The sequence below is a fragment of the Clinocottus analis genome, unplaced genomic scaffold (assembly GCF_023055335.1).
Source record: "Clinocottus analis isolate CAN_PGR_092001 unplaced genomic scaffold, fCliAna1.0.p SCAF_12, whole genome shotgun sequence".
Classification (NCBI taxonomy): Eukaryota; Metazoa; Chordata; class Actinopteri; order Perciformes; family Cottidae; genus Clinocottus; species Clinocottus analis.
The window spans coordinates 10,411,221-10,424,237 of record NW_027175843.1 but is presented as its reverse complement, the minus strand read 5'-3'; the positions used below and the strand labels follow the sequence as shown (position 1 = coordinate 10,424,237).

General features: G+C 40.0%; 1 protein-coding gene across 7 annotated transcripts in view; it reads left to right on the top strand.

The window, feature by feature from the left end:
* Positions 1 to 13,017, top strand: part of osbpl6 (oxysterol binding protein-like 6) — a 33,155-nt gene that overhangs the window by 13,642 nt on the left and 6,496 nt on the right. For 2 of the 7 annotated variants that reach the window (XM_068572102.1, XM_068572103.1), the window contains exons 3-12: positions 3,464 to 3,586; positions 4,006 to 4,059; positions 4,940 to 5,053; positions 5,144 to 5,314; positions 7,473 to 7,617; positions 7,757 to 7,860; positions 8,210 to 8,302; positions 10,023 to 10,191; positions 11,185 to 11,315; positions 12,719 to 12,826. In XM_068572102.1, the coding sequence (XP_068428203.1) occupies positions 3,464 to 3,586; positions 4,006 to 4,059; positions 4,940 to 5,053; positions 5,144 to 5,314; positions 7,473 to 7,617; positions 7,757 to 7,860; positions 8,210 to 8,302; positions 10,023 to 10,191; positions 11,185 to 11,315; positions 12,719 to 12,826 (1,212 nt within the window). The remainder of the gene's footprint in view (positions 1 to 3,463; positions 3,587 to 4,005; positions 4,060 to 4,939; positions 5,054 to 5,143; positions 5,315 to 7,472; positions 7,618 to 7,756; positions 7,861 to 8,209; positions 8,303 to 10,022; positions 10,192 to 11,184; positions 11,316 to 12,718; positions 12,827 to 13,017) is intronic. The other 5 variants (XM_068572105.1, XM_068572107.1, XM_068572109.1 and 2 more) reach the window with 5 other exon arrangements.

The window sequence follows — 13,017 nt, the reverse complement described above, 5'->3', positions numbered from 1 at the left end:
AAACATACTTAAACGTAGTGGATATTGCACCAGGACATGAAATAAAGTGTTCATAGCGCTCAAAGTGATTTGTGTTCACAAGTGTTCAGTGTGTTCAAGTGGTTTGTGGCCTACTGGGGGCTCAGCATGTTGTGCAGCCTGACAGCAGCCGAGAGAAAGGACTTGCGGTACCTGTCCTTATAGACACCGGGGATGAAGCAGCCGGTTGCTAAAGGAGCTGTGCAGCGCGGTTAGTGTCCTGCATGGGGTGGGAGGCGTGGTTCATCAGGGATGATAGCTTAGCCATCATCCTCCTGTCCCCCACCACCTCCTCAGTATCCAGAGGACAAACCAGCACGCTGCTGGCCTTCCTCACCAGTTTGTCCAGTCTCCTCCTGTCACCTTTTAGGATTTGACAATCTTAATGTCGAGTCCCTGTATGCTCACCGGTACCGGAGGAGAGCGTTTACCCCGAGGGAAGTCCACCACTAGCTCCTTGGTCTTGCTGGAGTTGATCTGGAAGCAGTTCCACTGACATCGTCTCAAAAAGTCCTGGTTGAGTTCTCTGTATTCCCTGTCATTATTGGCAGAGATGAGGCCGACAATTGCGGAGTCGTCAGAGAACTTTTGCAGGTGGCAGTTGGCAGAGCTGTGGCTGAAGTCCGAGGTGTATATGGTGAAGAGGAATGGAGCCAGAACGTTTCCCTGTGGGGCCCCTATGCTGCAGGACACCCAATCTGACTCACACTCCCGTATCCGCACATACTGTGGACGGTTGGTGAGGTAGTCCAGGATCTATGCAGTGAGGTGGTGGTCCACTCCGGTCTGCTCCAGCTTGTCCCTCAGAAGCAGATGTTGTATGGCGTTGAAGGCACTGGAGAAGTCATAAAACATGAGTCTGACAGTTCTTCCAGCCTTTTCGAGGTTAGAGAGGCATCTCTGCAGCAGGCAGATGACGGCGTTATCCATCCCAATGCTAGACTGATATGCAAACTGAAGTGGTTCAGGGGTGAGCTAACCAGGGGGCGGAGATGAACAAGGACCAGCCTCTCCAAGGTCTTCATCAGGTGGAAATAAAATTAAAATTTAAAAAATTAATTGAACGGAAACAATTGGAAGATATTTTGATCAATATTTGAATGTATTGGTGTTTATTTAGTCCGATCAGTGTCTGTGTCTGTCGGAAGTAGATTGGACTGATATTTAAAGTGCTAATTTCGCCAAAAGTGTCCCCAAGGAGTGTTTGTCCTTTCTCCTCCTCAGGCAGACGATAACTGTAAAGTTGAAGTCATTGCAGCATTCAAACGTCGACTGTGCTACAGGTTCTCTTCAGGTAGTGGACACAAGAAGACATACACAAGATTGATTTAGTAATTTATAAAAGTAATTTCAGTGTTCTGGCATCCACTGTAACAATGCTGTTAACTAATATGATAAGAAAGGCAAAAAGCTAAATCAATTAAAAGTTATCCGGTATCAAATGAACAAGCTTGTGGAGCAAACCTTTCAACATTTTGACATAGATAATCGGACGGCTTCTAATTGAGTCTGCCACTAGATGCTTTATTAATGAGGTAAACTCACCAAGAGGTACCGGCTCATTCAACTTTAAATTATTCTGCAGTAAGATGAATGAATGGGAGCAATGTGCAGGAAATCACTTTGGCTGAATTCAGTTCTGTATTTAAGGTCAAATAACAAAGGAAAATCCTCTGACTGTAGCAGTAATTTCCATATAAACCGAAAGTTGGCATATACTTTGGTATCAACGTGTAGCCAGAAGTTGAGTGGACTATTCCTCATGAGGAATTGAATGATTTCTATCGCTAATGGTTCGGATCTTAAAGCGATTCCCAGTAAAGTGCAGTCAATTGCAATATTTGCCGGACAAAGACATTCTTTATTTAGTGCAGTATTGATTTATTAATTTAGATCCAGTTGAAAGTCTCTTTGTAATGCCCCAGATAACGCACAGGAAGTTTGTCTGAAGGGTTTCTCAAAACCGCTGCTTGTTATTGCTTCTTAGACAGGGTGCTCATCATGTTTAAGGCTGTTATGGTCTGAATACAGAAGCTTTGATGTATCAATCATTTCACATTATACAGTTGAGTTGTTTAACTGATAATGACGTAATTGCTTCGGGCATAATAAGTAGACCCTTATCTTTAATGACATGATTGCTTTGAATGGTGATGTACATTTTTGCTAATGAAGTTGAGCTGCTCCACTTCCTCAATCGCACAGAGCCCCTGGAGGGAGGGGCTCTCGTCAGCGGAGAAACATGACCTCATCAACAAACAGATCTGTTCGCCGGTCATTAGATTAAACACGCTGTTGTCTCCTTTTGTTAAATGTCCTGCAAGCCAAGGTCAGGTGTCGTAACGCACACCCGACCAGCTGTCTTGGAGGTTGCAGCATCACACAAAGCAGTGAAGCACTTATTTAGTTTTCCTAAGAAAACATGTTACGTTGTGGGTTTTGCTATAAAGGCGGATTCAAGTATAAAATTCAAAATCTGACCTATTTCGTAAATATTACATTTAGATGTGTTCCTTTTTATTAATAGTGATGGGTAACAGCGCAAAAATACACAATGTTAATGTTTTTTTTTACAACAGTGGCAAACCTCTTTAACCTTCAGTTTTTACTCTCCTACTGATTCAAAATGGATTATGCTGACGCACTCTGAGGAATATATGAGGCATTTAGTATGTTAACTGCACGTTGTCTGCTATGCGCTTATAGCAGCGAAATTAACTTCCCTCCAGTAAAGCTTTGGAAGATACCTATCCTATTCTGTATAAATGGTCAACATTTTGCAGAAATGCTCCCATAACATTCTTTGAAAGAACCTTTACAGTTGCTTTCTCCAGCTAAAGTTTAACACAGCTAAGCTCAGTTGCAGACCTGGTCCTTAGTGCTTGTCACCATTTTATGACATTTTATATGATTACAACTGTCTTTTACGATATTGTCATTCATTATTTTCCTGCCTTCTGCCAGCGGAAAGAGATGTAGTTCTTGACATTAATCAACACTGACGTCTGCTTACCACTACATTACGGTGTTTTGTAAATAATGTATTAAATGTTTGGACTTAAGCACAAAATAGCATCTGAAGTACGCTAAATGGATCGCGTGGGATGTTTTACCTGTCCCTGCCTGACTTTGCTGTCCCTCTACTCCAGAGATGTCACTTTGATTTACAAACCTACTCGTAGCTGGAAGAGCACAGTCAGGCGAAAGCTAATGGGGTGGAAATGCTGAGAAAGCAGGAGGAATTTGAATGGGGCAGTATTTCTTTAAATGTGTAGTAGAGGGGGAAACGAATAAAGAAGTGTTAAGTGTGTTCCTGTGGTTTTCAGACGTTAGGCATGACTTGAGCATCTCTTCTTTTCATGACAGGAATTGTATCTTTGTTTTCTTCCTATTCTGGAGGAGTGACTGTTTTGTTCTGACTCCACCTCTTTGTATTCCTGTCTAGGAGGCAGACAGCTGGGAAATCATTGAGGGGCTAAAAATCGGCCAGAGCAACGTGCAGAGGCCTGATAAACACGAGGGTTTTATGTTGAAGAAGCGGAAATGGCCCCTGAAGGGCTGGCACAAGGTAAAATCTCCAGACAAAGCGAGAATGAAAGCTTTTGTTGGGGGAAAAACACTTTCAAAATTAGCCGCTCCTTGAATGTTAAACAGTTTTCTGTCTAGTAAAGAAATACGGTAAGTTCCCCTTTTCATTCACCTTGTTTTACCCTCTCTGGGCCTCTTCCACAAGCAATATTTCATTTGAAGTCAACGCCTTCAGCATAAGCTTAGCTGTTGTTTTCTTAAAACACTGGAATGAAAGTGGAAACAAGTCCCTTTTGCCATCATATTTGAACAACACAGAACACAAAACTATTATGAGAGAAAAGATGGTGGATGACCTGAATCCACAATATAAACGGGTCCGATGTGATATATGTATTCAATGTCCGCCCTTCTTGTTATTCAAGCAACACATTATTTTTCTGCTTTTATTCTCTGCAGCGTTTTTTTGTCCTGGACAATGGAATCCTAAAGTACTCCAAGTCACCCATTGATGTAAGTAACTCTGACTATATATAACCCAAAGGCAGAAACAGGGCAGCCTGGGCTGATATCAGCGTGGCTGGACAATGACTCAGCAGAAACATCTGCAACACGGGTCATAATGTTCAATGTGTTTCAGCACCAAATGTCACTTTGCGGGAAAGCTCAAATTTTTACAGACAAAGTGGAAAAGTAACACATGACTGTGATGAGAACAAAGAATCATGCACTCTTGTTGCTAGTAAAAATGTGTGTAGGTTAAATTGTTTCAGCTCCGCCTGTTTTGGCTAAACTAATTTTACCTGAAGACTGGAACATTGTGAAAGAGATTGGGAACATTTTGATTGCCTCTCAACATAGTGACGGCCAGTCAGCCCATCACAGCTAACAGTGCTAACAGCACAAACAACCGCAACAGTGCTGACAGACCTCACAGTGGTTTACCCTGACGGGGAAGCTGAGGGTGGATGCTACACTTCTGCGCCGCTGCTGTTATCAGCTGTAAGCCTCCTACAAAAGCAGTTCAGACTAGCGTCATTGAGCTAATCAGGGGGGTCACGCTCACATGCGCTAACTTGTTATGTCAATAAAGAAAAGAGAAGCTCTGATAACAACATACATAGAAGGGATAACTTATTCTCCGCTCTGGTAGACATCCCTCCGCTATATCTTTACAGAGCTAATAGTTGATTGCTGCTATATTAATGTACAGCTTCTTTCAAAGTGAATACAAGTGATCAACACTATGGAGATTTCTTTGGTTTCTTCAGACTTTATTTAGTTATAAATGTAATTACAGATAAAAAGGACTTGTGCACACATTATTTGACTAACTGTAAACGTTGAGTCAACTGCGCTTTTAGTTGACTAACGTGTTGATTACCTACCTTAGATCCAAAAAGGCAAACTTCATGGTAGCATCGACGTTGGCCTCTCGGTCATGTCCATCAAGAAGAGAGCCCGTCGCATCGACCTGGACACTGAGGAGCATATCTATCACCTGAAGGTAACACTGATGAGACGAGTCAATATTGTCATTTCAGCAGCGATAAACAAGACAGGAGAGAACATGGTTGAAAGCTGTCTTCCCCTTCAGGTCAAATCACAAGACATCTTTGATGCCTGGGTGTCCAAATTGCGTCATCACCGGCTTTACCGTCAGAACGAGATTGTGCGATCACCCCGGGAGGCCACCATGCGAACTTTTCCTCCCTCGGCTGCCCTGGAGTCCCCCAAACCTGCCTCAAGTGTGGTACGCGAAGCCAAGGTGAGAATCAGACCATTACTTTCTCTATTAACCATTAAATCCTTGGATTTATAAAAAGTAAGAGGAAAACAAAGGAAAACTGTCTATTGCAGGTTCCCAAAGCCCAAATTGACATCTTCAAATCTTGTCTTGTCAAGAAGAACAATCCAAGGAGATTAAATTTACAATTATATTTAACAAAGAAAAGCATCAATCTTCACATTATAATAGCTTGAACCAGACACTATTTAAGCATGTGCTTAAAAATCATAAGAATTATTGCTAAATACTTTCCTTTACAGAGATCAGCTGAAAACTAAAAGATAGTGTTACAAATGTGACGTTGATACGGAGCTCTCTAATCAAAGCTGCTTGAATGTTTTCCTCCTGCTACTCTGTATCGAGCTTGAAAGCCGTCTCTCAGCAGAGTGCAATGACTTATTCAAGAAGGGTACTTCATAGGGTAGGAGACATTGCCTAGTTCTGTTTTCATAGAGAACTGGGATAGTGTCCCAAAATATCATCCAGAAGAGAGGAAGTAAAACTCACTGAACGTTTACACTAACGACAGAAACTCTTAATGGTCAGACAAGATCCACAGAGATCGTCCGTCTCTGATGGGATCACCCAGCTGATAACGGTATTGTGTGCAATGTTGTCTTTTCAACTACCTTAATTTAACAGTTGCATTGCCATACGAATACTGTAAATAGCTGATGTTAGTTTTTTTTAATGTTTTTAACCAATTCAATGTATGGAAGCCAATATTTTACGAAATTGAATCTTAACACATCATGTAACCGTGACTATGATCTGTGTGGCTATTTAATGGACTAATGACCGATATTTGCCCAATTCAACCCCACTGATTGGGCAGGTAATTGTGTACAGTGTAGGGTTGTTTGTTTCGTGGCCCCTGGTCGATGTTAACGCTTCTGAACCACGTGTAAATGTGAGGATGCAGCCGGAGCAGGTTCTCCTGGCAGGGTGTCTCTCATGCAGGCCATTAGAGGTGATCAGGAGGATCTGGATTCAGAGCAGCTGGCTGCAGCCTGATGAGCGCTCCCAGAAGAACAGCTTAAGCACGAGTATCTAATCCTAGAGTCAGAATGAACTGGTACATCAAAGAGCTTAGGAGGGAGGACCATCATATGTTGGTTGGTTACCAATGACTAGTGTTGATATGAATTTGCTTTATGACTGCAAGTATAACTGACACTGTTTAATGTTTTTATCTCAAGATATGCCCCAACAAGTACAGATACACGGCTCTGGGGTAACCAGCCATTTGGGAAAAAGTGGCCAGCCTCTTATGACAGTATTCCATTGAATGTTTTGATCTTAATTATTTCTTATTTAATGAGTTTGCTGACCCGATTGTAAACATGTAGAACAGAATGTCAACGGGACGTTGTTTGGTGTAAGACAGGCGGATATTATTTTCCATCCAGTAGTTATTGGACGACATTATTTCAGCAATATCTCTAATATATCTGACACATAGTTTAGTAATTCATGTTGCACAACAGTATTTCCACTGCAATGTATTTCGAGTCTAAAACAAGAGACAATACTTTTGCTAAAAAATGAAATTGAAATTGAAACTATGATGAGCCCTGGTAACTGGACATCTCCTCCTTCCCCACAACTTAACATTGTGTGCATGTAGCAGGTTAGCTCCGGTACTTAAACAAATAGCACGACACACCTGGTAGTCAGGTGTTTGGCCGATAGCCTGCACTAATGGAATTGTTCTTCATTAAAGTGAGCTGCTCTCTTATGGGGTCAAACCAACCAATCAGATATTCTTAGTTATTTCGATGTGGGATTTTTAAATTGGTTGATATCTGTTGACGTATTTTTTTTAATATATAATATAATATATAAAATATTTGCAGCTTACAGCTTTTCAACTGTTAGGATTCATTCCTAATCAAACAAAACAAGGAATTCAAAGACATCAATTTGAGGTATTGTGAGTTTCTGGCATATTTTACACCAGAGATTTTCACACACCAGAAGCCAGAATATTCCTTCTTACACAAAGTCAGTACCACTTGAAATATGTTCAAAACCAGTTGAACCGGTAACACATTTTGAACACAGCACAGTAAATTCTGACGGGAAGTTCCAGACAAAACAATCTCGTCTCTGTGTCTGTTCCCCTTTGACCTCTCAGCAGGCCAAGCCGAGCAGCTTGCCCTGGCAGCCGGAAGCCCCCAGCAGCAACAGCAACAGCAGCCTGCCAGCCTCTTACAGCAACGGTCAGAGCAAGGTGGTGGCTTGGCTGCAAGAATCTGAGGAGATGGACAAGTGTGCAGAGGGTGAGTGTAATCTTCTTCCTCGTGCTGGGAACAAATCTGATTTCATAAAGAAGTTACTGTCAGTCTTCTGAACCCTGAGAGAAGGATTGATCCCCATTTCATGGCACACAATACTGAATGTGAATTGAATTTTTTTTAGAGCTTGCACGATGTCAGTCCAATCTGACTGAGCTGAGCCGGCTATTGCAGAGTCTAGAGATTCTACAAAGGACACAGTCAGCACCCAACTTCACAGATATGCAGGTAAATAAAGACACACACCAAGATTTGATTTTTACACTGGCCTTTTTTTCCCCAGGGAAGTCACCTTGACTGCCTGTTACACAGACACAGGCTCACATACCACCTGCCTGCTTCTCTAACTGATCTGTATCTATTACATTCAAAGTTTTGGGTATTATAGTTTTTGGCTGAAATGCATTTTTTGAACACCAAACATTTAATTTACCTCAATAATTAGTTTGCAACTCATTTGTGGGAACGTTGTCCGGTTTTTCCATTTCACTGCAATGCTTTTACTTTTATTATTTATGTTTGTGCTTGTTCTATTCTAACCACTTTTTGCATATTTTGATCCACGTGTGTTACAAAGACCAATTGTGTAGAATTGTCAAAGAAAGAAAAGCGCTTGAACAGAAGATGGAGAACAAAAAGTGTCGGCAAAGACGCAAAATTCCAGCTTCAGGTACCTAAGTCACACACATACATACAGCACTTAGTAAATCTTCGATAGTATAAAGTCTCCTTATAATACATATATAGCGACTATGTTATTATGTATAGTAGCATTGTATTTCATTGATTTCTTTGACTTTTCATGGATTTTTGTTTCAATAAACACAATAATTGTGTCCAAAAACTCATTAGTTTTATTTAGAAGACTAACTAGTGAGCTCGTCAGCAAAATTAAAAAAATACCTTTAGACACCACTCGGGTTATTTCTTCTGCTGCATCATTACACTGCTGTTTCACAATTAGAACGTGCCAGATCAACGTTGACTGGTGGACTGTTCACAATAAATAACGACATGCATTTTTGTATCAAATACATATTGTGAGTTTCCTCTCATCAAAAACGTCTGAGTTCCCCTGAGAAGCATTAATACAGCGTATGTAGCACAAGCTTTCATTGTGAAAGGTGAGAACGGAAGAAGTAAAGTTGTCAATGTTGTGGCAATAAACGTAAAAATTTATCAATGAATATAAAGTATTTAGTGTTTGTTTGTGTTGTGATGCCTTACTCTGCTCACAATAAACAGATTTATTTTGGATGGATTTGGATGATGGATTCAACTCAAATGTGCTGCCTTTTCTACTTTCATCAATTTTTGCTTCAGCGCAATGCAAGATGTGTTTAGTGCTCGCTTAGTCATCGGTTGCACACTACTTATTATGAGGCACTGTGGGATACTTTGAGTCCACTACATAGGGCATAATCATGCTCACTTTATATTCAGACTGCTCTACAAAATGGTGAACTCACTATATAGTCATTAGCGAGGGATTTTGGTCAATATATTTGCACATAAAGTACAGAAAGTAAACTTTCAATATGAAAGTGGTTTTAAAAGTTTGGTATTGGCCAGAGAGACACTGATTCAACGGATTACAGTCACAGGTTTGATTCCGGCAGGAGCATGTAGGTCCAGTTGAAGTGTTATTGAACAAGTGAAATATACTCCCACTGCTGTTTTTACAACAAAACATATTTTCTTGATCTTTTTGGTTCTTTAATTGTGCTGCACTGCAACTGGCATTCATCAATGTGATCTTTCATGGCCTAATTTTTCCTTAATTTGCCTAATATATTCATCTGTACTTTCTAAAAAAGACGACATGTGCTTTCATACGCTGTTGCTTTTTAACCACCTAATATTAAGACATTATTTTCTTGTGAATAGATTTGCTGTCACTGAATCTAAAAGCTCCTCAATAATCTTCCTCCTCAGAGATTTAGTAGATGAAGTAAATCAAAGGCAGCAGGATTTACTGTTCATCCCAAACAACATAGCTTCTGTCACATCTACAGGACTAAACGGCACATTCAGTTGCCTTTGATTTACTAGTTATTGGTGTATAAAACCCTCATGGATGAGAATCTTCATAAATTTGACCTCAGAGAGAATATTATCAGTAGGTGCAGAAAAATGAGCATGTAGTTATTTTGTTTTTGTATTATCCTGAAAAATAATTTCTAAGACAGTAATGAGAAGAGTGTCTCACTGCTTCCCAGTGTAACATGTTGGTGTGATAACTGGTACCATTATACTGTGTCATTTTAGGTTAGCTGTGCCTTATTGGACCATGGTTCTTGTTCTTTACCGTTGGTTCTGTCAGACAAACGGCACATTATTGTGCCTGTCAGCTGACTGACTGGTCCTCTGTCGTGGTCGTCTCTCTCCAGGTCCCTCTGTCTGCCAGCATGTCCCCTGTCCGTCTCCACTCATCCAACCCCAACTTGTGTGCCGAGCTGGTGGACTTTCAACCCCCTGTCTCCCGCCTGACAGACAGTGTCGAGTGTGCCAGTGACTACATTAAACTTCAGGAGGAATTCTGCACAATTGCCCAGAAAGGTAGGCAGGCAGGCAGCATGCATGGCTGCAGGGTGTTAAGGCGATATGTGTCTGAGTGTTTTAATTTCACATGTAAATAATAAAGGATTAATCTGCTTGCTTACAACCTAGATCACATTTTCATACATTAGTTTTGCCAATTGTTTCTGTTAGTTATGATGCCATTGTACGTAGGAAGTTAATTTCTGAGATCTTTGAACAATAAAAACAAGTCAGAGAGGAACAAAAAGAATCACACATTTAGCTTTAAGCTAACTTGTTCATTGTCGGTTTTACCTCCAAATATAAACTGCTTGTTCACAACCTGTCCACTCATGACTTATTAAATCGATGTCATCATTTTCCCAGATACCAGCAATTAACATGTTATTGTCACATGTAGAAACAATGGACAAAGTTAAAATATACATTTAAATCGAAATAAACATTTAAAGTCTAAATACTCCTTTTTTTCACATCATACTTTACTAGATACAATGTTGATAATTTTACATGATAGTAGCAGAAATCACTTGCCAATTTGTCACTTTATTCAGTATGATTCTGCGTATAATAATAAAAACATATTTTATTTATTGAGCACTTTTTTAAGATAGCTTTTCAAAGATTTTTCAAGATAACTTTTCAAAGACGCATTACTAATTAAAAATGTTTTAAAGCCTAGAAAACTAAAACACAAAACAGGGCAAAAGTAGAACAGGATTTGTTAATCAGACCTCAAAAAAGCTTATGGAGGGCCATTTCCATCAGTAGAAGAAAGAAAAAAAATACCATAAAAAGTCATAATTTTGACTTTCCTATCTCATAATTCTGACTTTCTATCTCATAATTCTGACTTTTTATCTCATAATTCTGACTTTTTATCTCATAATTTGTTAATTTTACTGGCTGAAATAGGCTTCCATAAAAGCATGTGTTGCGGATAATGTTTTTCTTTTCGAGGATTGGGGCTTCAATATGATGCTGTATTAATTTGATCCTGTCTCTGTGCAGTACACTCCCTGCTGAAGTCGGCCTTCAACACAGTAGCCATAGAGAAAGAAAAGATCAAACAGATTCTCTCTGACCAGGAGCAGTCAGACCAATCAGCCCAGATCAACTCTCTCAGGAAGTCTCTGTCACAGGTAATTGACCGTCTTCAACCATTACCTATGATTTCTCTTTTTTTCCACCATTAGTTAGGGTTAGTTATTCAGAGCCATTTGTCTCACATGTTTGGCCTCTTCACATTCATTAAGCATAAATATTATGATGCTGTGTTAACATCCGGACATTAGTGGGGCGATAACTGCAATAATCTGAGCCATGTGTCTTTCTACAATTACACTTTTCTGTAGTTGTCACGTTTTGAGACACTCTTACAATGACGGGATGTCAGATGAAACACACAAACCACAGTTTATTGCGGCAGTCATTGTAATCACAATTGAAAAAGATGACTTACGGAGATGAGAGCACAATCGAGTGAATAGTGAAAGTGCAATCATCTTTTCCCATATTCACTGAGAGAGAAAGATGTGCTGTGCAGTTCATTAACTCGCCTCCTCGGGGCTGTCGCTCTACCCCAGTGATTTAATTGGACTGTTCCTCTGCTAACAATTGACATCATTTCAGTGAAATGTTTCTTCTGCTTTATCTCCACTTTGTTCCTAATTGGATAGTTGCGTGACAATGTTGTTGGAGGCTGGAGGTCAGGTTTTTGTGGCAGAGCTCTGTGGGAAGGATTCAGGGTCATGACAGCGACAGTTGCTGATGTCAGCTATTTTAATCTCTCAGGGGTTTGTCACTGAGTTAAATTAGTCTGTTTGATGTTTTATTTCACATATACACATTTACTTTAAGTGGCAATAGTTAATATGTGTTTTTCCAAAATTATATGACAAGATAATTCTCTCCTCATTCTGCAGTCCCCCTCAGCGCTTCTCATTGTTTTGGTGTCTGTTTTAAATAGATATATGAATAAGTTCAGATATTTCTTTAGTCTATCTTGAATATTCACGTCCATATGCATGTTTAGAGAGTCATTTGTCCATTGTGAACATTCCTCCTGTTAAAACTGGCCTTGAAGAGACATCCTCTAAAGAAGACAGACAAAAAAATCTATCCTCGTTCTAAACAATGAAAAGCAAAATAAGTGGTATTCTTGTCCAGATATTCGCTTCGACCTCTGAGCCGTCATATTAGCTAAAAGTAACTTGTGAACCTGGCTTTTGACTGCCATCTTTTACAGAGTAGTTGCTTTAGTATGGGGTCGCTTCACTGCCAGTATGGAGAGGAGGAATGTCCACAACTTCTCATGTGAGAGAAGTGAGATATCCTTGAAGAAGAACCAAAGCAATCATTTTTTCTCCTCTTTTTTTTTTTTTTTTTACAATTTTCTTTTTTAATTTTAAGCTTTTCAAAGTATCTACATCCAGTGCATCAGGCACTATATCTTCCCTCCACCCCTGCCCAACGGTATCAGACAAACTACAAAGCAAGTGGAAAATAATCCACACTTTTATTATTTACTTTTATTATTATTCAGGCCCTGTCCCAAAATGCAGAACTTCGAACCCGACTCAATCGCATTCACTCTGAATCTGTCCTGACTGAACAAGTTGTCAGTGTGAAGATCATCTCCACGCCTGATGAGGTAGGTCTCTGTGGTCAATCTGTCACCAACAGAGCAAATTTCTGACTCTTACATTTCTAAAACAGTGAGGCTTCCCAGGCAGTTGGAGTGTTTGCATCATGCATTCATGAGTTGCATTATTGATTCCTGTGCTTATATACTGGTATTTTGTCCAGGGCACTCTGGCAGGTAAGCTTTAAGGATCAATACTC